Source organism: Eschrichtius robustus, chromosome 9 (assembly GCF_028021215.1).
Source record: "Eschrichtius robustus isolate mEscRob2 chromosome 9, mEscRob2.pri, whole genome shotgun sequence".
Lineage (NCBI taxonomy): Eukaryota > Metazoa > Chordata > Mammalia > Artiodactyla > Eschrichtiidae > Eschrichtius > Eschrichtius robustus.
Genome location: NC_090832.1, coordinates 33,628,945 through 33,656,905, shown reverse-complemented (window position 1 = coordinate 33,656,905; position 27,961 = coordinate 33,628,945). Strand labels below are relative to the sequence as shown.

At 37.5% G+C, this 27,961-nt stretch overlaps 1 protein-coding gene across 2 annotated transcripts in view; it reads left to right on the top strand.

Annotated features, from left to right (window-relative positions):
• Window positions 1–27,961, top strand: part of LAMA2 (laminin subunit alpha 2) — a 623,525-nt gene that overhangs the window by 464,033 nt on the left and 131,531 nt on the right. For both annotated transcript variants that reach the window (XM_068551053.1, XM_068551052.1), the window contains exons 32-34: window positions 834–1,027; window positions 19,532–19,674; window positions 23,037–23,135. In XM_068551053.1, the coding sequence (XP_068407154.1) occupies window positions 834–1,027; window positions 19,532–19,674; window positions 23,037–23,135 (436 nt within the window). The remainder of the gene's footprint in view (window positions 1–833; window positions 1,028–19,531; window positions 19,675–23,036; window positions 23,136–27,961) is intronic.

The following is a 27,961-nucleotide window of genomic DNA, read 5'->3' as shown; positions in this document are numbered from 1 at the left end:
GGCTTCATCCAGTTGGATTTCCTTTCTAATTTCTCAAGTCGGTGTTACATATTTTATTTGCATAACATTACCCCACTTCCAGAGATACACAATGAAAAATCCATCTTGAGGAAGATGTGGTAGGAAGGAAAGACCAGTTGAATTAAATAGAAAATGTAGTAGTTTATCGCCTCTTGCTTCTTTTTGCTCATTAGTAAAATTAATGGGTTGAATTCCTTGGTCATTTTGATCTCTAAAATGTGTGTATCTAGGAAAGCCCAGGAGTAAATAGAAAATTTCACTCATTTCTAGTTTAAAAATGAAACCTTCAAAAAAAAGTTTATGATCTAGAGCAGTAGTGGGCAGAGTATGGACCACAAAATTTGGCCCATTGCCTAATCCTGTATGGCACTCAAGCTGGGAATGGCGGTTATGGGCAAACTTCGATGACAGAGAGCACTAAATTTGAGCCCTAGTTAAGTAAATTTGAGCCCTACTTAAGTAAATTTGATACCTCAACAAGAATCCCATTCTTCTCATTATTAGTTTGGTTTTCCATTAGTAGATTATTATTATAAAACAATTTATATTCTATTATTATGTTTTGAATTCCATCAACCAACAGTGTTTGAAAATTTCTTTCTCTTTCACTGCACGAGTTTGATTTTGCCTCTTGACCTGCAAAGCCTAAAATATTTACTATCTGGTTCTTTACAGGAAAAGTTTGCTAACCCCTGATCTATTGACTTTTGGTATCAATTTTGTTTCATTCAAACAATACACGCACACACAACAACAATTTCGAGACATGACTTATTATTAATCTCCTTTGCTTTGTCACTGTTTAAATTCAGGTGTGCCCCTGGCTATACCGGCAGCCCAAGCAGCCCCGGAGGCTCCTGCCAAGAATGTGAGTGTGACCCCCATGGCTCACTGCCTGTCCCCTGTGACCCTGTCACAGGGATCTGCACATGCCGACCCGGAGCCACAGGACAGAAGTGTGACGGCTGCAAACACTGGCATGCGCGCGAGGGCATGGAGTGTGTTTGTACGTATACTAACTTAGCTGTTAGTTCTGGGGGCCTTGGTTCCATTTCTATCTCATTTCCAATGAGAAAGACTGACTTTTCTTATTCTGCAATAGCTAGTGCTACTCTTCATTCTCTCTGACACTATCTATCCACCTTCTTCTGCTTGCCTGCTGTTTTAGTCTCCATCCCGCTGAGCCAAGAACAGCTGAGAAAATCTTCAGCATGCTTTAGTCAGTTCATTGAAGACCTACAGCAAAGCTCCCGGAGGCAGATTTTATTTTATTTTGCCCATCTCAGAGTTTGCAGTTTTACCTGAAGCTGACATTGCCTTTGTGACAGATTAAAGGTCTGGGTTTATTAAATTCTTTTAGAATCCTCCTGAATTTGTAATCAGCTGGACAGACACTGTAAGGCTTGAATTACAACTGACTTTTCATTTCCGAGTTTTTACAGAAATCCATGGGCATCCTGCTTCGTAACTTTCTCTTGCCCTACAGAACCTGGAAGCAGTGACAATGAACTCAAGTGTTTTTACTCATATGTTTTGTTTTGTTTTAATAACTGCTTCTGGATTCAGTAATGCCATACTGAACATACATCGAATATCAGTAGTTAAATAGAATTTTTGGATCTTATATAAATTCTAATCTAAAACAGTTATTTATAAATTTAGAGAAGACAGTTATATTATGGTATTCTTTTCCTTGAGGGAATTTACATTAGTGGTCTTAATTCTTTCTAACAAATAGAAATGGAAATTATTTAAGTATCTTTTATTTCAATATTTATTTATTTTAATGTATTTACACATGCCAGTATTTCTGGTTTTAACATCTTATGTGTGTCTAAAGCTTAACATTTTAACTAGAATTTTTGTTTGTGCTCTAGTTTGATGAGTTACCTCAAAAGCTAAGGCTGGCTTTTTAGATATGCCGAAAGGTAAAGACTAGGTATGTTTGGGAATATAACTTTTTAAACTTTTTTTCTATGTATTTCAACAGTCTTTGATGAAAGTGTATTGCATTTAAAATAAAAATAAGTGTCATGGTTGATGGGAGGGGAGAGATGAAGTGTAATATGTAATATACATTTACATTATCATATTCAGTTATTGGTATATACATATTCACTCTTCTCAAGTAAAATGGCATATTTTAATGGTAATTGAAATGGACTTCCAATGTAATCCAACTAGCTTTAATATTATTATTAAAACTAAATTATTAATAAGGAAATATTTAACTAAATAATATATAGATATTACTAACCTAAATGCTAATCTAACAGACCTTGAACTTTAAAGTAATTAATTTTCTAGAGGTGAGATCAGAAAAATCTGATCTCTTTTTCTATGAGTTTGTTGGTTTCTTTGCTCTCTATCCTGTTCCATTGATCTATATGTGTATTTTTGTGCCAGTACCATACTGTTTTGATAACTGTAGCTTTGTAGTAGAGTCTGAAGTCAGGGAGCGTGATTCCTCCAGCTCTGCTCTTCTTTCTCAAGATTGTTTTGGTTCTTTTGTGTATTTTGTTTTTCCGTACAAATTTTAGAATCATTTGTTCTCGTTCTGTGGAAAATACCATTGTATTTTGATAGAGATTGCATCAAATCTGTAGATTGCTTTAGGTAGTATGGTCATTTAAACAATACGTACTCTTCCAATCCATAAGCATGGTATATCCTTCCATTTGTTTGTGCTGTCTTCAATTTCTTTAACCAGTGTCTTACAGTTTTACAAGTATAGGTCTTTTACCTCCTTAGTTAGATTTATACCTAGGTATTTTATTCTTTTTGATGCAATTGTAAGTGGGATTGTTTTCTTAATTTCTCTTTCTGATAGTTTGTTGTTAGTGTATAAAAATACAACAGATTTCTGTATATTAATTTTGTGTCCTGCCACTTTACTGAATTCAATGATGAGTTCAAATAGTTTTTGGGCAGTGCCTTTAGGGTTTTCTGTATATAGCATCATGTCATCTGCAAATGGTGACAGTTTTACTTCTTCTTTTCCTTCTATTTTTCTATATCCTTAAGCCAACTTAGAGCAAGAAACCAAAGAATGGATTGACCCAGCACATTTGATCTGCAGGGCCTGTTTTGTCACGTGTGCCTATAGTAGAACTTTATAATGCCCATGAGTGGGAGTGGATGAAAGTAGACTGGTTCTGGCAAGAGAATATTTATGTAGTAAGAGAAATGTCTTCTGAGAAAAGCTTCTTTGGAGCCTGGAGCATGTATTGTACAGTTAATTCTTCTCTCTTTGGTTCATTCTCTAGAAAACACAGTTTAATTTGGCCTACATCATGGATATGTATACCCAAAAATAATGTAGGATAAATAACGTAGGCATGATCATTGCAGTATCTCAGGTGAGCTGCATATTGGTGGAAGGAGCCTCCCTGTATAATTAGTTTATGCTTTTAATTTATTTAACAAATAATTTTAAATTGTGCTGTAGAGGACACAGAGAAAATGCAGAAAGCGTGAAAGAACTTTTCTTGACCACCTACATTTCTAAAAGAAACTAATAGCTGCCACAGACAATTGCCAGAGAGCAAGCTAGGGTTTTATTGGATCCAAAATAGTGAATTTCTTACAGGACACAGGCTTTTTATACGTGGGCATTCCATTACTATCATGAAGAATTTACACAAATAGTCTGTGCCCTTAGTAGGAAATATTTAGATACAAGATTCTCTCATAGTTAGCCAAATTCAACCCACCAACGTTATCAACCCCGCCAAGCCAACTCAGTGCCTGGGCACACCTGACCAACGTATCTGCTTTCAATCCCAGGCATCCCCTACAGCCCCTTCTGCCACACAGGGTTCATCACAGTAGTAATTCTTTAAAGGTTCACCCGTGTTGAGAGCCTACCATTTGTCAGAAATGATGTTAAGCGCTTTATATGCTGTTCTTTTCATTCTTGCCACGTCCCCATACATTATTATGTCCACAGTGTGATTTTAAAAAACAAAACAAAACTGAAATCAACTATACCCCAACAAAAATTTTTACATTTGAAATAAATAAATTAAAAAAAACTGAATTTAGGTGATTTAAGTCACCTTTCCAAGGTTCACCCTGACTTTTCAACAGAGTTGTGATTTGAACCTAGATCTGTCTGGAAAATCTTACTTTCTTAACCTCTATGTTGACTGTTAATGCAAGACACGAAAAGCAAACATGGTTTTCCCAACATACGCAACATTAATTATTTCAGTTCTTAATTCATTTACTTCTTCTGGGCTTAGAGCCCATCTTACCTCTATGAAGAAGAAAGATAAAATGGGCTTAAAAAAATGAAAAAATTTTAATGTGTATAATGTCAGTAGGTACATACATTTTTTTTTTTCTCTGCTAACCATTAAGACTCTTTCCTCTAAGTTTTAAAGCATTGTGGTAGTTATCAGGAGTTCCCTGGTGGTCTAGTGGTTAGGATTCAGAGCTTTCACTGCTGTGGCCCAGGTTCAGTCCCTGGTCGGGGAACTGAGATCCCATGAGCCACATGGTGTGGCCAAAAAAACCCAAAAAACATTATGGTAGTTATGGTAGATTCTTATTCATCAGAGATGGTCAAGTGGAGTCCTGTCCTCTGTGCAGATGAGAAGACACACTAACTGGGTGCTCAGATTTCCTCCAAAGCCTTTTCATTTTTTTCTTGTGGCAATAATTGGAGAGAGCTCTGCAATGCATTCTTTCTTTACAGATGTTGATGAGTTCTGAGTAGATATTTTATTGGATTTCCCAAATCAGGACTTCTTAGTAAGTTAGGTTAATACAAATCCAACTTCTTCTTCCAACCCTCATTCATAATTTACACGTCATTTTATAAAGTGAGAACAACCACCTGCCTTTCTGAAATCTGAGACTCGGCAAGAAAAGCATTATTTATTTAATAGTAAAGTTTTGTATTGGGAAGCACAAAACTTGGATTTTTTCATGTCCTATTTTCTACAGACTAGGAATTAACACTGAACAACTTGTACAATGTTTAAAATAGATTATGAGTGGTGTAGTAAAATATATTATTCTCCTAAAGAACAGAATTTAAAATTAGTAGCTGTTGGCAGGCTGTCATTCCATAAAGAGTGCCTGAAATATCATTTTATAAATATCATATTGATGCTATATCTATTTTTATTCAAAGCATATGAAATATTAGGTATATATCAGCTTTATTATTTATAGTCACAATTTATCTAGAATATAACATTTAAGAAGATGCTTTGCTTGCTAATGTTGCAAAAGCAATCATGAACTGTGTTTTTTTTTACCTGTAACCTAAGGTAAGCCTAACTAAATGTGGTGACGCACTAACTCTGTAAAATGTGCACTTTCTAGACACTTGGTACAACCCCAGGTTTGAAGTTTTACCCTGACTTGATACTGACCTGCAGAGACACAGTCTAGGTTGTTGTTTTTATTTTTATTTTTTTAATTTTATTGAACCCTAGTTGATTTACAGTGTCTTGTTAGTTTCAGGTATATAGCACAGTGATTCAGTTTTATATATGTATATTTTTTTTCAGATTTTTTTCCCCTTATAGGTTATTACAAAATATTGAGTATAGTTCCCTGTGCTATACAGTAGGTCCTTGTTAGCTATCTATTTTATATAGATTATTGTTTTTAATAGCCAGTTGCCAGCAAGGATCTATCACAGTAATGCAGAGGCCCTTATATATTATCACTAGAACCCTGTAGTACTCTTATAATCAAAGGTGATTACTAATGGCAGTATTGTCCCCTGTATATGAGAGCAGGAACAAAATAGTGGAATATGGTTGATTACTGGAAAGAAAATGGGACTTTCTATAATAAAAGATGATGAAAAACATCAGTTGACCTCCATTTGCTACTTAATGAGTGAGGCTCTGTTGGACATGTGATCACACTCCATCCTAGCCTCTTAAACACCATCCTCTCTCTGTCCCCATTTAATCCCCAAGTACTAGTTCCTATTCAAAGCCCAGTATGTCTATTATAGTTTTCTACAACTCTAAACTGGGGCATGTTGTTCAAATCCAGGCATCAGGATAGCTATAAAAGTAACTTCTGTTCACCCTCCTTACACCTTTTTCACATCTATTTTGTTAGTGAAAGATGCTTTGAGTTTCTTGTTGACAACGTTCTCGGCCTTGGTCCAGGCTAGCAATGTTGTAGAACAGCAACTATCACTCTGATTCCAGGTAATTTTCGTATTGGCCATCAGTCTCAGTGGTTTGTATATCACATTGAGAAAGCCGTTCCATTAGTAGATTAAGGAGTTGTGCTGTTGAACTGTTGTATAGAAGAGGCTGATCACTGTTTCTTTTCTTTTCAGTCAGGCTTTATTTTGAGAGTAAACTCTACTTGATTGCAATTTGCACTCTGCAGAATCCAGGAAGTTTATTAACCTTGAAGAAAAATAGATCACATCATCTTAAAGTTGGAAGTCTTATAAATGAGGTAGTCTAATCATCTTCTATTCGGTGGTGTCCCTGAAACAGAGCATCTCCTAATGCAAGGAAGCATGCTATAGTGAAGAGGCTATAGAAGCTTTGAATTCTGGCTGGCCACATAAAAGTTGTGTGACATTCGATTAGTTAACTTTTCTAAACCTCATTTTATTATCCGTAAAGTGGAAATGAAATCCTATGTACATTAGGTGGTGTCTAAGCATAATAGATGTTCAATAAATTTTAGCTGTTCTTATCATCATGGTTATTATTTGATCATTTTTTTCAAAAGCATGATGCTTTGTGCAGCTCCTCAGTTTTTGATGAGATAGTTAGGTCAGGCTATATTCTGTTTTTTTTATAATTCTAGGCTTTTCAAGTCACTGAAAACCGCTTTTATGGTGACCTTACATTTTTCTCTTCTCTTAAAGTTCTTCAAATACATTATTTATAGATTCATAAACACTATGATTGTAACTCTTTTTCTCATCTTTAAAATTAGGGTATTTATAGTACTTACCTCATAGAATTGCTGTAAACATTAGATGAGATAATGAAGGCAAGACACAACATATTGTCTTCAATGTAGTGAATATTGTGTAGATAAAAGCTACTGTCCCATTATTATTTATAATACTTTCAAAGCTTCCATTTGTTTTTTGAAGAGCTATACCATACTTGAACCATATCGAACTTATTTTTAATATATATTTATATACATCATTTTGTTTAATATTTATATATGTATATATATCACAACTACTTGGTATATGAAATAAATTCATCAGCCTCATCCTAAACCTACAGAAAGTCTTTCCCTCTATTCAAAGAACTAACAGGCAAAAAAAAAAAAGTCTTTTTAATGGGTCTGAAACCACATTTTTATTTTAGAAGATATTTATCTATAAATAATATGGAATAACTGAATCCATTTTAATAAGCCTTAAATAAATGCTAATCTAAAACTTTCTTCTTGAAGAAGAAAGAGGAAAGAGAAATATACAATCCATACCCAAGGAATTATCAATGGCCTTAATGCAGAAGAATTAAATTAAAACACACACATTAACACACAAATTTTATCTTTTGTTAGAAATGTATATTTACTCATTTTATCCCTTTTTGATTACAGCAGACAATTTATGTATCTTTACCTAAAATTGGTTAATAGGTTTGGCCTTTTTAAAAATATGCAATGCACTCGTTTCAGCTTTGGCTTCTTTGGTTTGGATGCAGTGTGTGAATTTTTTGTGACAGTAAGCCAGTAGTTATTATGCATGGGGGACTCTGGTAGAAATGCAGTATTTTGTACTAATTGCTAACGGAAAGATCTGTAATATCAGCTGCATGATTCGCCCCTTACATGTGCCCAGCTATAACGACCTGAATGTAGTATTGCATTTGCTAGTATTAGACACAAATTTATCCTGACACTTTTATAAGCAAAGCCTCAAAAACATTTAGTCATGTAAAATATAATCATAGTCTTGAAATATTTGCTTTTGCTCCCATGCATTTCAGGCAGAATCTCATTTTATAGCCTTATCTCTATTGCTGAAGAGGAGAATGGTTTGGAGAGGTTCCTTGGGGGTCTTGATTATAAGATAGGTGTTAATTTACACTGAGCAGTTACTGCACCCTTATCAAAGAACAATTGTTTACATAATGTGAATATTCCTTGTCTCTATGCACTCTTCAGATCTTCCCTATCATAGTGAATTAAACGTGGTTTTAATTTGCCTCCCATTTCCAGTGTTTGTTGCCAGACATTTCAGACTTTTTGAGGACAAATTAAAGTAGCTTGTGGTGTAAGTTAAATATTTTGTGTCAGGATAAAATAGCAAACCATTATGTAAAGGGCACATTTCCCCATGTGTTTATCTTATAACTGCATGAACTAGACTTGTACAGAAGCTTTGAAAAAATCCCATGGCTGTCGAATTCATAAGTCTTTCTGACCCATTTGGACAGATGTTAGTATATTACTTGGAGCATACTATAAAACTTACCTTTCATCTATGGAAATGTGCTTGTACTTTGTTCCCCCAAAAGCAGATATGGAGACCATAAGACATGGGATAATAATAGACCTTTGGACACAGAGACATAAAATGGAACTATGAGTCCTTGAAAGAGCAATTAAGTACATTTTCATTTCAACAACTGAAGATGAGGAACCAAAACAGATGGGCAGGGGGTAGAATAAATGACAGAAAAAGCTGTATCCATCATGCCTCTTGGCATTCTAGCTCACCAATTTACTCTGTAGTGTGTTACAGTAAATCAGATCTAGTTCTGCATTCCAGTCCCTGATTTCTGCTTGTCTGAAGTGAAAACTGAGAATACTGAGAAAACTTTTCCCTGAAAATTTCTGGAACCATCAGTAAGGAGCCTCTAGCCATACCATTATCAATGAGCTGACTCAATTCCTCTTAGAAATGGGTAGGTTATGAATTATAGATAAATTAGAGAAAGAGCTAGCAAAGTATTTCTGAAGCATACAGTACCCTAAAAAGCATAGTGAGATGTCATATTAGCAAGTATCTTTCAAGATCTTGAAAGTGAAAAAAGAGCACAATGCTTTGAATGGAACTTTTGAAGTAGTGATGAACTTGGATTCAGTGGGAAAGGAATCTTCACATTCTTTTTTTTTTTTTTTTTTTTTTCACACACACACACACTGTATTTTATTTTTACAAGGGATAAATAGACTGACACCAAGTATTGTACATGGATGACCACAACAAAAGCAACAATGATTGCAATTACCAAACATGAAACACACTCATACTATGTCATAATATTGACATTCAGTCCAGTAATCCTCCACGGTAACAGCTCCTTTACTTTGCAGTGAAAATTGATTTGTATATTCTTTGCCTCTGAGTCCTTGTGGGATTTTTTTTTTTTTTTAAATTCAGACAGAAAGTCACAAAAATTATACTCATCCTCATCAGTTCACTCAGTCCCATGTAATTAATTTTTTTTTCATCTTGATCTTTTGTTAGCACTTTTATGAGTTCATCAGTTTTTCATTAGAGTTCTGAAAATGCTTATTCATTCAGTTCAGCAGTACAGTCAGTTACCAGAAACCTGTACTTGTCAGAGTCTTTTCCATGAATTTCTTGAAGATGAAACCCTTTTATAGGAACATATTTGCAAAATCATCAGAGTACACCCAGAACTGTCTGTAAATGACAAAAGACTTAAAAATGACCACGGTTAAAGATTTGACGAAAGTTCATAATAATGCAGTTGACAAGAAAATTAGTTATTTCTGAGATATACATTTTAAAGTAATAACTAGGATTATTACTTATAACATTATACCAGAACATATAAGATTTTTAGAACTTTCATGTAATGTCTGAAACATTTATATTAACATATTTCCATACAAATAACCCAATGAAAGTTTAGTATTAGTTGTTTTGTTTGTTTTTTTATACTGCAGGTTCTTATTAGGCATCAATTTTATACACATCAGTGTATACATGTCAATCCCAATCGCCCAATTCAGCACACCACCATCCCCACCTCACCGCAGTTTTCCCCCCTTGGTGTCCATATGTCCATTCTCTACATCTGTGTCTCAACTTCTGCCCTGCAAACTGGCTCATCTGTACCATTTTTCTAGGTTCCACATACATGCATTAATATACGATATTTGTTTTTCTCTTTCTGACTTACTTCACTCTGTATGACAGTCTCTAGATCCATCCAACGTCTCAACAAATGACTCAATTTCGTTCCTTTTTATGGCTGAGTAATATTCCATTGTATATATGTACCACTACTTCTTTATCCATTCCTCTGCTGATGGGCATTTAGGTTGCTTCCATGACCGGGCTATTGTAAATAGTGCTGCAATGAACATTCGGGTGCATGTGTCTTTTTGAATTACGGATTTCTCTGGGTATATGCCCAGTAGTGGGATTGCTGGGTCATATGGTAATTCTATTTTTAGTTTTTTAAGGAACCTCCATATTGTTCTCCATAGTGGCTGTATCAATTTACATTCCCACCAACAGTGCAAGAGGGTTCCCTTTTCTCCACACCCTCTCCAGCATTTGTTGTTTGTGGATTTTCTGATGATGCCCATTCTAACAGGAGTGAGGTGATACCTCATTGTAGTTTTGATTTGCATTTCTCTAATAATTAGTGATGTTGAGCATCTTTTCATGTGCTTCGTGGCCGTCTGTATGTCTTCTTTGGAGAAATGTCTATTTAGGTCTTCTGCCCATTTTTGGATTGGGGTGTTTGTTTCTTTGATATTGAGCTGAATGAGCTGTTTATATATTTTGGAGATTAATCCTTTGTCCGTTGATTCATTTGCAAATATTTTCTCCCATTCTGAGGGTTGTCTTTTCGTCTTGTTTATGGTTTCCTTTGCTGTGCAAAAGCTTTGAAGTTTCATTAGGTCCCACTTGTTTATTTTTGTTTTTATTTCCATTACTCTAGGAGGTGGATCAAAAAAGATCTTGCTGTGATTTATGTCAAAGAGTGTTCTTCCTATGTTTTCCTCTAAGAGTTTTATAGTGTCCAGTCTTATATTTAGGTCTCTAATCCATTTTGAGTTTATTTTTGTGTATGGTGTTAGGGAGTATTCTAATTTCATTCTTTTACATGTAGCTGTCCAGTTTTCCCAGCACCACTTATTGAAGAGACTGTCTTTTCTCCATTGTATATCTTTGCCTCCTTTGTCATAGATTAGTTGACCATAGGTGTGTGGGTTAATCTCTGGGCTTTCTATCTTGTTCCATTGATCTATGTTTCTGTTTTTGTGCCAGTGCCATATTGTCTTGATTACTGTAGCTTTGTAGTATAGTCTGAAGTCAGGGAGTCTGATTCCTCCAGCTCCATTTTTTTGCCTCAAGACTGCTTTGGCTATTCGGGGTCTTTTGTGTCTCCATACAAATTTTAAGATGATTTGTTCTAGCTCTGTAAAAAATGCCATTGGTAATTTGATAGGGATTGCATTGAATCTGTAGATTGCTTTGGGTAGTATACTCATTTTCACAATGTTGATTCTTCCAATCCAAGAACATGGTATATCTCTCCATCTGTTGGTATCATCTTTAATTTCTTTCATCAGTGTCTTATAGTTTTCTGCATACAGGTCTTTTGTCTCCCTAGGTAGGTTTATTCCTAAGTATTTTATTTTTTTGTTGCAATGGTAAATGGGAGTGTTTCCATAATTTCTCTTTCAGATTTTTCATCATTAGTGTATAGGAATGCAAGAGATTTCTGTGCATTAATTTTGTATCCTGCAACTTTACCATATTCATTAATTAGTTCTAGCAGTTTTCTGGTGGCAGTTTTAGGATTCTCTATGTATAGTATCATGTCATCCGCAAACAGTGACAGTTTTACTTCTTCTTTTCCAATTTGTATTCCTTTTATTTCTTTTTCTTCTCTGATTGCCGTGGCTAGGACTTCCAGAACTATGTTGAATAATAGTGGTGAGAGTGGACATCCTTGTCTCGTTCCTGATCTTAGAGGAAATGCTTTCAGTTTTTCACCATTGAGAATGATGTTTGCTGTGGGTTTGTCATATATGGCCTTTATTATGATGAGGTAGGTTCCCTCTATGCCCACTTTCTGGAGAGTTTTTATCAGAAATGGGTGTTGAATTTTGTCAAAAGCTTTTTCTGCATCTATTGAGATGATCATATGGTTTTTATTCTTCAATTTGTTAATATGGTGTATCACATTGATTGATTTGCGTATATTGAAGAATCCTTGCATCCCTGGGATAAATCCCACTTGATCGTGGTGTATGATCCTTTTAATGTGTTGTTGGATTCTGTTTGCTAGTATTTTGTTGAGGATTTTTGCATCTATATTCATCAGTGATATTGGTCTGTAATTTTCTTTTTTTGTAGTGTCTTTGTCTGGTTTTGGTATCAGGGTGATGGTGGCCTGATAGAATGAGTTTGGGAGTGTTCCTTCCTCTGCAATTTTTTGGAAGAGTTTGAGAAGGATGGCTGTTAGCTCTTCTCTAAATGTTTGATAGAATTCACCTGTGAAGCCATCTGGTCCTGGACTTTTGTTTGTTGGAAGATTTTTAATCACAGTTTCAATTTCATTACTTGTGATAGGTCTGTTCATATTTTCTATTTCTTCCTGATTCAGTCTTGGAAGGTTATACCTTTCTAAGAATTTGTCCATTTCTTCCAGGTTGTCCATTTTATTGGTATAAAGTTGCTTGTAGTAGTCTCTTAGGATGCTTTGTATTTCTGCGGTGTCTGTTGTAACTTCTCCTTTTCCATTTCTGATTTTATTGATTTGAGTCCTCTCCCTCTTTTTCTTGATGAGTCTGGCTAATGGCTTATCAATTTTGTTTATCTTCTCAAAGAACCAACTTTTAGTTTTATTGATCTTTGCTATTGTTTTCTTTGTTTCTATTTCATTTATTTCTGCTCTGATCTTTATGATTTCTTTCCTTCTGCTAACTTTGGGTTTTGTTTGTTCTTCTTTCTCTAGTTTCTTTAGGTGTAAGGTTAGATTGTTTATTTGAGATTTTTTTTGTTTCTTTTGGTAGGCTTGTATAGCTATAAACTTCCCTCTTAGAACCGCTTTTGCTGCATCCCATAGGTTTTGGGTCGTCGTGTTTTCATTGTCATTTGTCTCTAGGTAGTTTTTTATTTCCTCTTTGATTTCTTCAGTGATCTCTTGGTTATTTAGTAACGTATTGTTTAGCCTCCATGTGTTTGTCCTTTTTACATTTTTTTCCCCTGTAATTCATTTCTAATCTCATAGCGTTGTGGTCAGAAAAGATGCTTGATATGATTTCAATTTTCTTAAATTTACTGAGGCTTGATTTGTGACCCAAGATGTGATCTATCCTGGAGAATGTTCCGTGCGCACTTGAGAAGAACGTGTAATCTGCTGTTTTTGGATGGAATGTCCTATATATATCAATTAAATCTATCTGGTCTGTTGTGTCATTTAAAGCTTCTGTTTCCTTATTTATTTTCATTTTGGATGATCTGTCCATTGGTGTAAGTGAAGTGTTAAAGTCCCCCACTATTATTGTGTTACTCTCAATTTCCTCTTTTATAGCTGTTAGCAGTTGCCTTATGTATTGAGGTGCTCCTATGTTGGGTGCATATATATTTATAATTGTTATATCTTCTTCTTGGATTGATCCCTGGATCATTATGTAGTGTCCTTCCTTGTCTCTTATAACATTCTTTATTTTAAAGTCTATTTTATCTGATATGAGTATAGCTACTCCAGCTTTCTTTTGATTTCCATTTGCATGGAATATCTTTTTCCATCCCCTCACTTTCAGTCTGTATGTGTCCCTAGGTCTAAAGTGGGTCTCTTGTAGACAGCATATATATGGGTCTTGTTTTTGTATCCATTCAGCCAGTCTATGTCTTTTGGTTGGGGCATTTAATCCATTCACGTTTAAGGTAATTATCGATATGTATGTTCCTATGACCATTTTCTTAATTGTTTTGGGTTTGTTTTTGTAGGTCCTTTTCTTCTCTTGTGTTTCCCACTTAGAGAAGTTCCTTTAGCATTTGTTGTAGAGCTGGTTTGGTGGTGCTGAATTCTCTTAGCTTTTGCTTGTCTGTAAAGCTTTTGGTTTCTCCATCAAATCTAAATGAGATCCTTGCCAGGTAGAGTAATCTTGGTTGTAGGTTCTTCCCTTTCATCACTTTAAGTATATCATGCCACTCCCTTCTGGCTTGCAGAGTTTCTGCTGAGAAATCAGCTGTTAACCTTATGGGAGTTCCCTTGTATGTTATTTGTCGTTTTTCCCTTGCTGCTTTCAACAATTTTTCTTTGTCTTTAATTTTTGCCACTTTGATTACTATGTGTCTCGGCGTGTTTCTCCTTGGGTTTATTCTGTATGGGACTCTCTGTGCTTCCTGGACGTGGGTGGCTATTTCCTTTCCCATGTTAGGGAAGTTTTCGACTATAATCTCTTCAAATATTTTCTCTGGTCCTTTCTCTCTCTCTTCTCCTTCTGGGACCCCTATAATGCGAATGTTGTTGCTTTTAATGTTGTCCCAGAGGTCTCTTAGGCTGTCTTCATTTCTTTTCATTCTTTTTTCTTTAGTCTGTTCCACAGCAGTGAATTCCACCATTCTGTCTTCCAGGTCACTTATCCGTTCTTCTGCCTCAGTTATTCTGTTATTGATTCCTTCTAGTGTAGTTTTCATTTCAGTTATTGTATTGGTCATCTCTGTTTGTTTGTTCTTTAGTTCTTCTAGGTCTTTGTTAATCATTTCTTGCATCTTCTCAATCTTTGCCTCCATTCTTATTCCGAGGTCCTGGATCATCTTCACTATCATTATTCTGAATTCTTTTTCTGGAAGGTTGCCTATCTCCACTTCATTTAGTTGTTTTTCTGGTGTTTTTTCTTGTTCCTTCATCTGGTACATAGCCCTCTGCCTTTTCATCTTCTCTATCTTTCTGTAACTGTGGTTTTTGGTCCACAGGCTGCAGGATTGTAGTTTTTCTTGCTTCTGTTGTCTGCCCTCTGGTGGTTGAGGCTATCTAAGAGGCTTGATGGGAGGCTCTGGTGGTGGGTAGAACTGACTGTTGCTGTGGCGGTCAGAGCTCAGTAAAACCTTAATCCACTTGGCTGTTGATGGGTGGGGCTGGGTTCCCTCCCTGTTGCTGTGGCTGTCAGAGCTCAGTAAAACCTTAATCCACTTGACTGTTGATGGGTGGGGCTGGGTTCCCTCCCTGTTGGTTGTTTTGCCTGAGGCAACCCAACACTGGAGCCTACCCGTGCTCTTTGGTGGGGTTAATGGCAGACTCTGGGAGGGCTCACGCCAAGGAGAACTTCCCAGAACCTCTGCTGCCAGTGTCCTTATCCCCACGGTGAAACAGAGCCACCACTCGCCTCTGCAGGGGACCCCCCAACACCAGCGGGTAGGTCTGGTTCAGTCTCCCCCAGGGTCACTGCTCCTTCCCCTGGGTCCCGATGCGCACACTACTTTGTGTGTGCCCTCCAAGAGTGGGGTCTCTGTTTCCCCCAGTCCTGTCAAAGTCCTGCAATCAATTCCCACTAGGCTTCAAAGTCTCATTCTCTAGGAATTCCTCCTCCCGTAGCCGGATCCCCAGGTTGGGAAGCCTGACGTGGGGCTCAGAACCTTCACTCCAGTGGGTGGACTTTTGTGGTATAAGTGTTCGCCAGTCTGTGAGCCACCCACCCAGTAGTTATGGGATTTGATTTTACTCTGATTGCGCCCCTCCTACCGTCTCGCTGTGGCTTCTCCTCTGTCCTTGGACGTGGGGTATCCTCCTTGGTGAAGTCAGGGTCTTCCTGTCAATGATTGTCCAGCAGCCAGTTGTGATTCTGGTGCTCTCGCAAGAGGGAGTGAGAGCACGTCCTTCTACTCTGCCATCTTGGTTAATCTCCTTCACATTCTTAACTTTGAATAAAATTAAGAACTGTTGTTAATACTTTTTAACCTATGAATTGCAACTTGAAGTCTCTAAGCTGAATTCACATTCTAAATCACACATGCGAAACTTGAGAAAGTTTATCAGTTATCTGTTGCTACTACTCCAGAATTTAATAGTTGTTGATAATATACAGCAACTATATATATCCTCACTATTCTGTAGGTTGGCAATTTGAACAGGGTCCCCTTGGATAGTTGTTTTGTTATCATGCGGTGGGGTGGGTTCCTAGATGGCCTTATTCACCTGGTAGGACCTCAGCTAGAATGTTTGGATCTGCCTTTCTGTTGCTCATGTTGCCTCTCTTCCTCAAGAAGGCTAGCCTGGGATTTTTCACAAGGCAGCAGGATTCCAGAAGTGTGGAAGCAGAAACTGTGAAACTCCTTGAAGCTAAGGCTCAGTGTCCCTCTGAAGCATTCTGATGGTCAGAGTTTGTCATAAAGCCAACCCAGATTCAAAGGGGGATGTGCGGGGGAATAGACTCCACCTCTTAATGGGAGGAGCAGCAAAGAAATGGTAAACACTTTTAACCCTCCCTCCTCCCCAGAAAGGAGCACCATCTTTATCTGGCCAGTAACCCAACTGTGTCCTTTCTTTTATCAACGTTTTGTATATCTTTTCTTCCCCTCCATTCCTCCATTCCAATACCTTTCCTGTGTCAATATTACCTCATGCAGGTATCATAGCAATCATCTCCTTGACATCAGTCGGTTTCTGCCTCTCCAATCACAAGACAATTTTCTCTCTCTGGCCATTGTTTTTATACTATTCTGTTCCTCACATATCTGTGTGATTCTTCATTTCGTATCACATATAATGTTCTCACATTCAGACGTTTCCTATTTGGCCAATATTTTTATCTCTATTTCTCTATCTCTTTCTCTCCCTCTCTCTATTCTTCTCTCAATCCTCTCCTTGTAACTCCCTGATCTTCTCCAAAATATTTTTTGCTCTCCTTTCACTAAGATAGTAGTAAGCAAATATTTATTGATTATTTACTATGTGCAAGACACTTTCTTGGGCACTGTGACCAAAGTTGATTAAGGTCCCTCTCTGAGGAGAGAGAAACAATATATAAACACATAAAATGAAAAGATAGCCTATACATGCATGAGTGTTAAGATAAAAAGACGAAGGGCATACAGTAGTGGTTGGTGGGGACAGTAATTTCAGAGTCATCAGGGCCTTCCCCTCCGAGGAAGTAACACTTGAGCACTTGACCTAGATCTCCAGGAGTCACATGGGTGAAGGTGAAGAAAGAAGTGTTCTCGGCAGAGGAGACAGCAAGTGAAATGACCTCTTCCAAATCCTTGCTGCCTTTAAGGTAGAGCATCCCTAAAGTTTGTTATCTGGCCCAGTGGTTCTAAACTCTGGCTATATGATAGGATCATCTGGACTCTCTTAAATATACTGATGCCTGGGCCTCACCACAGACCCATCAAATCAGATTCTCTGGAGGTGGGTAGGGGAAACACCTAGATACCTGTATTTTGTAAATCACCGTGATTTGTATGCAGCCAAGATGGAGAACCACTGACCTACAGTAGTGCTTTTCAAACATTAACATGCATAGGTCACATGGGAATCTTTCTTAAATACAGATTCTGGTTCACTAGGTCTAGGATAGAGCCCAAGATTATGTATTTCTAACAAGCTCCCAGGTCATGCCATTGCTGTTGATCTAGTAGTTATTCAAAGTGTGGTGCTCAGACCAGAGTATTAGTGTTCACTTGGGAGTTTGTTAGAGAAGCACATGCTCAGTCAGAGAATCAGAAACCAGGTGATTCAGTCACCTCGTGAATCAGAAGTGCTAGGGGTATGGCCCAGCCTCCTGTGATTTAAGAAAGCCCTCAGATGATTCTGAAACCCACTCAAGTGTGAGAATCAGACTGGGTCTTGGTATTTCGACATAGTCAATTTGGTACCTAATTGTGTTCCAGGTTGTGTTTTCTACAGTTGCTTCATGTCAAGAGGTCTGTTGAAGCTTCTCAAGCACTTGCATTGAACTGAGGGTTTGAAGCCACAGCATTCTCTTCCTTTTACTTAGTTTCCGTGCAGAGCAAATTCTCTTTCGTTCTGGCTAGAAGAGGAAGAGGTCCAGCTCTAGTTTCAGATTTCACCTCCAGCTCCCAAAGCCTCTTTGTTCACTCAGCTTGAAAGACATCAGGAGCTTACAGCGCCCCTGCAGGTGACAGTCAACACTTACAGGTGTCACCTGCAAGGAGCTGATTTATTAAAAGCCCTGCTGGGGCAGTTTAATCCCTGTGAAGGGATATTGTAACTCACCTCTAACTGCTGTCCCATCACAGAATCACTCTCTGTACTACTTCTCTTTGTTTACAAGCTTCAGTTAATGGTTTTCTCTCCATTAGGCAGCTCAAGGGAGTCCTGTTTAGAGAACTAATTGAATTCTTGCCAGTTTGGGGCATGATCCAAAGCTGCTCCAAGTTTCAGTATTTCTCATGTTATATATTTTCCTCTCTTCTAACGTGTATAGTTTTTATACCTCTATCTGCAGAATGTAAGCTAGAAATTGTAACTGTATGCATGAACGCATATCATAAATATGGTAGCACGTGCTTCTTGGCATGGAGAAGCTACATCTCATTACTCTGATGCAAAGAGTGAAAAAAAATTTTTGAACTAAAAATCCAAACTGAATAGGTATATTTTATAAAGCCTCCAAAAGAATCAATATCTTTTAATTTTAGAAATTGTACTATTTATGAGATCCATGTGATAATGGTGAAGAAATCATTTTTTCTCTCCACCACCCTACTACCATCCATCCCCCTTCCACCAGCACTACATTTGAATATTCCCTCTTTCTAATCACTGAAAAAATATAGGTAGAACACTAGCACTCTTGGCTACTTCAAGAATAAAGTTTTCCTGGCTTTTGGCAATTATTTATCCACAAGACAGGATTAGGTTAATCATCAAAGTAGGAATTTGTGGGACTGCATCTAATCATGAGTGATAATGTGCTGAATAGTTAAAGAGGAAGAGTTGGCAAATGCATAAGTAAGTAAGTGAACAAGTAAGTAAGAAATAAATACATTTCATCATGGAAAAAAAACAAATTGTAAAAGAGTTCTTTTGACTTTTAAAAATATTCTTCTCAATAGATGTCAAGCTAAAGAGTCATACGGTTTTTGAATATGTAATACCTGACGCATGTGGAGACCCAATTGCTATAGACACTCCACATTGCAATCTAATGGGGCAATGTATACATTTTTAGATTCCAAAGCATATTTTATTGCCAATTACAGATTTCCTCTAGATTGTTCGTGTGGGACTCTCTGGGGCATTTATAATGTTTTATAGTCCATGTTTTACCTCTCCTTTAGTACTTAGGCGATACACTCGTTTACCCTCAAAATCCATTTGCTCCTCCTCTTTGGTTCCTCAGTTTATATCATCGTCCATATTTCAGGTTCTGGGCAACAGGCATGTCTGCTCTTTTGTTGTTCTTTTCATCTTTTATCAACCGTCATCCATTCGAAAGCATTAATTATCTGAGATGAGAAGCATCATCTTTCACAGAATAATACTTAGGCCATAAAATATTTCATAGCTGAAATCTTTGCACACCTGCCTAGGATGCTTAGCAGAAGTAAACACCCTTTGCTGTTTCCCTTTCACAGTTTGTGGAGATGAATGCACCGGCCTTCTTCTCGGTGACTTGGCCCGCCTGGAGCAGATGGCCACGGGCATCAACCTCACTGGCCCACTGCCCGCTCCTTATAAAATTCTGTACGGTCTTGAAAATAGGACTCAGGAACTCAAGGTAGGTTGGAGTAGTAACAGCAAGAGCCAGGGAAAAAATGACAGAAGCTTCCAAAGGGGTAATTGCCGTAATTGGTAAATGCTCTTCCCATTGTCCCAAATCAAGGCAGGCAGCCGTTAGGGAAATTCAGAGACTTTCTAAACCAGTGTTTTTCAAACTTGAGAACTATAATTTACTGATTGCTCTTATGGAAAAAAAGAGGCTCATGTACCCCCCGTGTTCGGCCTAAATCAATTTTATTATGTTCCTTAAATACGTGCAAACATAAAATCAGATATGAACTCCTTATACTTAATAGCTCTATAAAATCAAAACAAATTAATCTTTACAAAAGCCTAAAAAACCAATGAAATTCAAATTAAAAACATTAATATAAAATAACAGATGATTTTTGCTGAAAGCAAATTGCTACTTGCTACAAGAATATCATACTGACTACTTCCACATAGGTTCTTTCATCAGCATGTGACATGTGGTAACTCAGTTCTCCTACCTTTCCACAATTTGAACTAGAAAACTCTTTGTGAGGGGTCCTGAAATGACATTTGGCATCACTTGACAAGTTCTCATGATTTATGTGCTCAATCTGCCATATGATCAAACAGGCATGCAAATGTAGGTGCTAAGATCAAGTGGCTCTGTGCATCTCTCAGGTGCCCAGCCTGGGTTCCAGAAATGCTTACATTAACATTTAAGTTTACTGTCAAAATGAACACGCAAGGTGAAAATTTTGTACTAGAGAATGAGGAGACTTTTGAAAGTACTTCAACAGAACTAATTTTGTTGTAAGAGAAACACTATTCTAAGACATCGTTAAAGCTTTCAGTAGTTAATGGGATAAAGAGGAAATGTTAAGGAAATTGGAGTTGTTTCACCTGAATAAAAAAAAGATGAAAAGTGACTCCTTATACACTATCAGTCAATTACTGGATATTTATTAAGAAACTCTGGAATGCCCCAGTATTGCACTTGGTTCCCCAGGGGTTTCATGACCCCTATAATGCAGTCACTACCCTTAGGAAGCTTGGAGTCTATGTGATTTAAAAATAGTTAAACAATAATTAAACAATTAGCAAAAATACATAATTACCACGTGCTTTATAGAAATTTGACATACAGTAGAGTTCAAAGATTGGAGAAATAGATAAGATCCAGAGTAACCAAGGAACACATCATTAATGAAAGTGTAATTTGTGTTAGAACTTCAAGGATAGAAACAACTTCAATAGGCAGAGAATTATTGGTGAAGACTGGAGGAAGAAATCTAAGGTTTATTCACTAGGCACTGGCGGACATTCTTCTGGGGAATATATTCTTTAATTTAGACCACAGCCTTCAAAGTAAGTATTATTATCCTTATTTACCAGAAGAAGAAACCAATCATAATGATAGCAAGAATAACATTTATTGCTGAATATCTCTGTGCTAGACAATTGACTAAAGTCTTATGTGAATTATCATACATAGATTTTACAGAAACTCCAAGAAGTAGGAAAGGAGTACTGTATTAGCTATGTTTGTCTCAGATAGCCGGGTAGGGACACTGAGGCACAGAGACAAGGTCACACGGCTACTAGGTACAGAGCTGGGACTTGGAAGGAGGTAGTTTAACTTTAGGGCCTGTGAGAATGAAACTACCTTCACACAGCTCAAAGAGAGAAGGGCTCAGTCCGCCGGTAGTGAGGTCTCCTTGACCCCCAGCCCATCCATACATACTCTTGCCACTGAATCTAGGAGAGCCACATGCGCAGAGGCAGAGGTATGGATGAGCGAGGCCTGTCCAGCAGACATTAGAAGTCAGGCCTGCTAGTGAAAGATAAGGCTGGAGACTTCAGTGGGGCTGGGTAATATGAAGGACAATCATGAAAGCCAGGCAGAGGAATCTGAGTTTACTTTGTAGACCCAGCATTCAGGAGTGCAACGAGTTCTAATAAAGAAAATGCTGACCAGTTATCATGTATGGAAGGAATACAAAGAAAGAAAATTAAAGTAGAGAAGCAAATACTTCGGTAGGACATAAAAAAATTGTAAAGTAATAACTTAAGCAATGGATGAAGTACTGAAGGGCCCTCTGAAAGAGGTTCCAATCTGTGGACATCAAGCCTGGGGTTCAGTGACCTATTTCCTTATGGCTGGGTATTGGTCAGGATGACCTTGATTTTCCTTAAATTCCAGTCTTTCTTGATTCTGTTTGTGTTCTTCATCCATAATTTGTTTAATATCTGGATATTTGGAATCCCATTTTGATATTCTAAATCCTTAAGCAAGTTATGTGCCCTCTTTGTTCAGTTCCTTTAACTGTGTCAATGCTCCCTGGGTTCTAGCCAGAGATGACCAGAAACACACATGTGATAGAACAAAGTTGGGTTTACTAACTTGTTGCAACAAGCGGCACTGCACAGTGTGGGGAACTGGGGCTGTGTCAATAACAGGGCATTAGGAATCACTTAGAGTAGTGGGGGTTTGTGCTAGGGAATTTGGGGGCACATTCAAGGAAGCAGGGGTTTGTGTTGGACTGGGTACTATTAGGAAGTGGGAATAACTCCATAATTAAGTAATCTAATAAATCTTATCTAGAAGGAGGGAAGAAAAAGGGAGGCTAAAGCTACAGTTAGTAAGGAGGCAGTGGTCACTCATATTAGCCAGAAAATGGGATTTGAGGTACTTTTGTGGTCTGTACAGAGAGCATGATTTCGTCTGCATTTAGATAAGATTATGGAGTGGTCTCATCTTTTGCTTCATTCATCACTCTCACAGAGTGATCCTGTCTACTGTTAGTGTTTGGTGAGATTGATTATGTTCAATAGGAGAGGAAAATGGCCCATCTGTGAGTGCCAGGCCGGCTCCTACAACATTGATGCCATGCAGTTAGTTAGTGTCTGGCCAGGTCCTTCTGTCAGAGCTCCTGTCCTCAAAGAGAGAGGTAATAAACCTGTAAACTGTATCTCTGTTGATTAGAATGGGAGCCTTAAAGACTCAGACAAGGTTCTTCTTGACTCTACCCCTTACTGGCTGTGCAATCTTGTATAAATTTTTAAGTCTCTTTAAGCCACAGTTTTCTATATACAAAATGAAATAGCATTTATCTCATAGAACAGTTGTAAGAGCTAAATGAAAAACAAAACAAAAAGACCTGGAACATAGTAATGTCTCAATAAATTGCAGCAGTTTGTATTATTTGCCAGATTATTCTGCACGGTGCTTTGTAAGTGCCCAACTGAAATAGTTTCTTTCTCTCTTCTCTGAAGGTGAGAAGGCTAAGTTCTTTCTATATAAAGAAAAAATGTGTTCTGTTAAATGTTCAACCCATGATCGCTGCAAGACCATTTACTAAAAAACATATGCAATGAAATCTTTTTCAGCATTTGCTCTCACCTCAGCGGGCCCCAGAGAGGCTCATTCAGTTGGCAGAAGGCAATCTGAACATGCTGGTGACAGAAATGAATGAACTTCTGACCAGGGTAAGTTGGCAAAATCATGCTTCTTCTTAAAGCAGATAGATTATGTATAATTAAGGAAAATTACTTCAAATTTCTGAAATGCAAATCTTGTTCTTCCTAAATCCCAATTTGGTGCATGAAATAGATGTATTTTTGACTTGCTACTTCTGCCACAGATAAAATCTGAGAACCCAGTAGCACAAGAAAAGATTGGGATACATGCTTGGGAAGTGTCAAGGACAATGGTTAAAAATATCAGAATGACAGTATATTTTGAGTACTCTATCCAGTAGCTTCCATGGTAAAGCTTTTATCGATTCTGGATTCCCAAAGCCCTGGCTCTGACTATGTAAGGAAAAAGAAAAACAAATGAAAATACTTGTAGTCTCTTTGATCTCATCATAAGATTTTTGTGTTTGTATAGAAATACAGCCTAAATCATTATCCCCCCACAAAAGAGGAAATCTTCTTTATCATGAAAATCCAAAGCATTCAAGACACTTTTTAGAGTCAGAGTGTAAAGTCCATGTTGCGTTTATCAGACTTTTTAAGATATTGGGAGTTTTAAATTTTCAAAACTGCAAGAGGGTTAAGGTTCCTTTCCCTGATACGGAATGAAGAAAACAGCATAAAGTCTGCCATCTTGTGGCGAGAAAAATGCATGAACTGGAAAATTGGCCTGGAATTTAGGGATCCAGTGTGATTATCAAAGAACTTTAAATGACAAAAAATGTTGGAGCTAGAAGGTTCTTACAGATTATCTAGTCCATTTTTTTAAGAAGAAATCCCTCAGGCCATGATAGTGAAATGAATTAGCAATGGCCATGTACTTCACCAAATTCAAGGACCTAAGTAGGACCCAGATACCAGATTCCCACTGGCCCAGTACCATTTCCAGCTAACCTGCTGCTGGCTTAGGAGAATTTCCACAGGGAAATCAAATGGGATTCTGAGCACGTAATGCTAAACAATGGCCCTGATGTTAGAAGTAGCATACTAAACACTTTTTCAGAATCTCCTTCCAGCAATGTGGAATGTACAAATACAGAACAGAGTTTCTTGCCAAATGTAGTTAGATATTAATCAGATTAATGAGTACAGATTGTCTCATATCAATTCAATAATTAACAATTTTGTATTGGTTATATGAATACACTAAATAAGAATTTTTAAACAGATCATGCCAAAGTAATCTCAATTCAACAGCGCATATGAATGTTCACCACATACAAAGCCCAAGCGCTAAGTGTTGGCAGATGAAAGATAAAAATGAGGCTCAGTCTGTCTTCAAGGAGGTTGCAATCTCGAGTGGGTGTGTGTGTGTGTGTGGGGGGGGGGGTTATATAAGCATTTAGGTATGTGGAGGGTAATATGGGACAAGTGCAAGTAAATATGTAACACAGCATGAAATAAAATAAAGGAATGTACCTGAGAACTACACACAAATGGATTAATTTAATATTATTTTAATGTTAAGGGTAACTAGGGAAAATTCCATGGAACAGAGGCCTTTCATTCATTCATTCATTTAATTAATCCTTACTAAGGGTCAAATATGCTGTAGACACTGTAACAGAATGACAGACACTGGGAAAAGAGGTATAAGCAAAACTGACACTGTGGATTACAGCCAAATGATCTGAGCCTTTAATATTATTATTATTATTACTTTATTACTTCTTAACCAACATCCTTTCATCTTTCCAGCAGACTCTCACATACTAAATTGTTTTAAATGGACTTTGTATTTTTGAGAAGTTTAAAGCAAAATTGATTGGAAAATACCGAGATTTCCCATATGCCCCCTGCCCCAAGGCAAGCACAGCCTCCCGCATTTTCAACATCCTCCACCAGAGGGATACGTTTGTTCCAATAGATGAAGCTACACTGACGAATCATCATCCCTCAAAGCCTATAGTTTACCTTAGGGTTCACTCTTGGTATTGTACATTCTATAGATTTTGACAAATGTTTAATGACATGTCTCCACCTTTATAGGATCATTTAGAGTGGTTTCACTGCCCTGAAAGTCCTCCATGGTCTGCCTAGTCACCTCTCCCTGTTCCTTAACCCCTGGCAACCACTGATCTTTTTACTGTCTCTAGATATCATATATCATATAGTTGGAGTCATACAGTATGTAACCTTTTCAGATTGGCTTTTTTCACTTAGCAATATACATTTTAAGTTTCCTCAATGTCTTCTGATGGCTTGAGAGCTCATTTCTTTTCAGTGCTGAGTAGTATTCCATTTTCTGGATGTACCAAGTTTATTTATCCATTCACCTAATGAAGGGCACCTTGGTTGCTTTTAAGCTTTGGCAATATGAATAAAGCTGCTATAAACATCCAGGAGTATAAGTTTTCAATTCACTTGTGTGAAAACCAAAGAGTGCAATTGCTGGGTCATATGGGAAGAGTGTGTTTAGTTTTGTAAGAAATCTCCAAACTGTCTTCCAAAGTGGCTGTACCATTGTGCGTTCCCAGCAGCAATGAGTAAGAGCTCCTATTGCTCCAAATTCTCACCAGCATTTGGTGTTGTCAGTGTTCTGAATTCTGGCCATTCCAGTAGGTATGTAGTAGTATCTCATTCTAGTTTTCATTTACAATTCCCTAATGACATACTATGTTGAGCATTTTTATATGCTTATTTGCCATCTGTGTATCTTCTTCAGTGAGATGTCTGTTCAGGTCTTGCTATGGAATGAATGTGTGTGCCCTCTCCAAAATTCCTATGTTGAAATCCTAACCCCCACGGTGATGATATTTGGAGGTGAGGCCTTTGGGAGGTGATTTAGGTCATAAAGGCAGATCCTTCATGAATGGAATTAGTGTTCTTATAACAGGGACCCCAGAGAGATCCTTTGTCCCTTTTTGCCATGAAAGCACAAAGTGAAAAGACACTACCTATGAACCAGGAAGCAGGCCCTCAACAGACACCTGGGATGCCTGGGATGTGATTTTGTACTTCCCAATCTCCAGAACTGTGAGAAATAAGTTCCTGTCATTTATCAGCCACCTAGTGTGTGGTATTTTGCTATAGCAGCCTGAATGAACTAAGACTTTTCTCATTTTTTAATCGAGTTGTGTTTTAAATTATTATTAAGTGTCCTTTGTAACAGTTTTTTATTAGCTATGTCTTCCAAATATTTTCCCCCAGTCTGTGACTTGCCTTCTCATTCTCTTGACCGTGTCTGTCACAATGCAGAGTTTTGAACTTTAATGAAGCCCAGCTTATCAATTATTCCTTTCATCAATTGCTTTGGTGTCGTAACTAAAAAGTCATCACCATACCCAAAGTCATCTAGATTTTATACTATGTTATCTTGGAGTTTTATAATTTGCATTTTATATTTAGGTCTATTATCCAATTTGAGTTCATTCCAATACTATTTTTTAATAAACGTTTTTATTTTAAAATAGTTTTAGATTTACAGGAAAGTTGTGGCAAAGATAGTACAGAGATTTCCCATACACTCCATACCCACTTTCCCCTACTGTTAATAGCTTGGTATGATATATCTATCACAACTGATGCACTAATATGGATTATTATTATTAACTAAAGACTCTGCTCTTTTCTTCAGTTTTACTTAATGTCCTTTTATTGTTTCAGGATCCTATCCAGGATATTACATTAAGTCATCATGTCTTCTTAAGCTATGGCTTCTAGAATGTGACAGTTTCTTAGGCTTTCCTTGTTTTTGATGATTTTGACAGTTTTGACAAGTTCATGTATTTTGTAGGATGTCCCTCAGTTGGGGTTTGCCTCATGTTTTTCTCATGATTAGAATAGACATATAGGTTTTTGTGGGAAAGACCACAGAGACAATGTATCATTTTATCACGTCATATTAAGAACCCATGCAATCAATATGTCTTATTACTGTTGATGTTGATCTTGATCACCTGACTGAGGTAGCATTTGCCAGATTTCTCCACTGGAAAGTTACCCTTTTTCCCCCTTTCCACACTTCAGTACCATTTTTATCTGCCCATTCTTCAGATTTTGTAACATAAAAAGCCTAGAAATAAGAATTCTAAAAGTAAATATCTCCTTGATAAAGTGAGGCTGGGGAGGAAATAGAAATCCTCACCTATTTATTAACCTTGTCCCCACCAGAAACAGGACTGTCATGGAGACCTTCAATATTCAAATCAAAATGATCAATTCTTTCTTTGCCTGTGGTCAATCAGCGTGATAATCAAAAGGCGTATTGATACACGTGTAATCGTAACTAGAGGGCTAGAGGACATAAATATCCACTAATATTGGCTGAGACCCCCCAGTACCTTTATCTCACAGCCATGAATGATTCAGCAGTTGGGCCCAGAGTATAAGTGCAGGGGCCATGACTTCCTATTATCCATGGCTACGTTAGAGGAGATAGTGCCTAAACTAGGAGTGCACATTAGAGTTACGTGGTGCCCAGTCTCACCCCCAAAGGTTGTGACGTATTTGGCCTGAGGCACAGTATGAGCACTGGGACTTTCAAGAGCTTCCAGATGATTCTGATGTCAGCCAAGATTGAAAACTACGGTGAGCCTAGAGGTACCCGGTGCTTCCAGCTCCCTTTCCTCTGGAAAGTGCTTTTACTGCTACAGCCAATCTTTTTGAGAATCCTTTTCTCTACTTTGTTAGCTGGCGAGTCACTTTATCACTAATACATTCTTTATGTTTGTTAAAACATCTGGTGAGTCTGATCCTGCATAGCTGGTGTGAGCTGCCGTCTGTCCTGCAAGTGCTTGTATATTTTGTGCTTATCTTTTTCATGAAGCGATTTAGCTCTCTAATAGCCCTTGGTAAAGAGAATAATATTCCTCCCCCAGATTAACATTTTAAACATT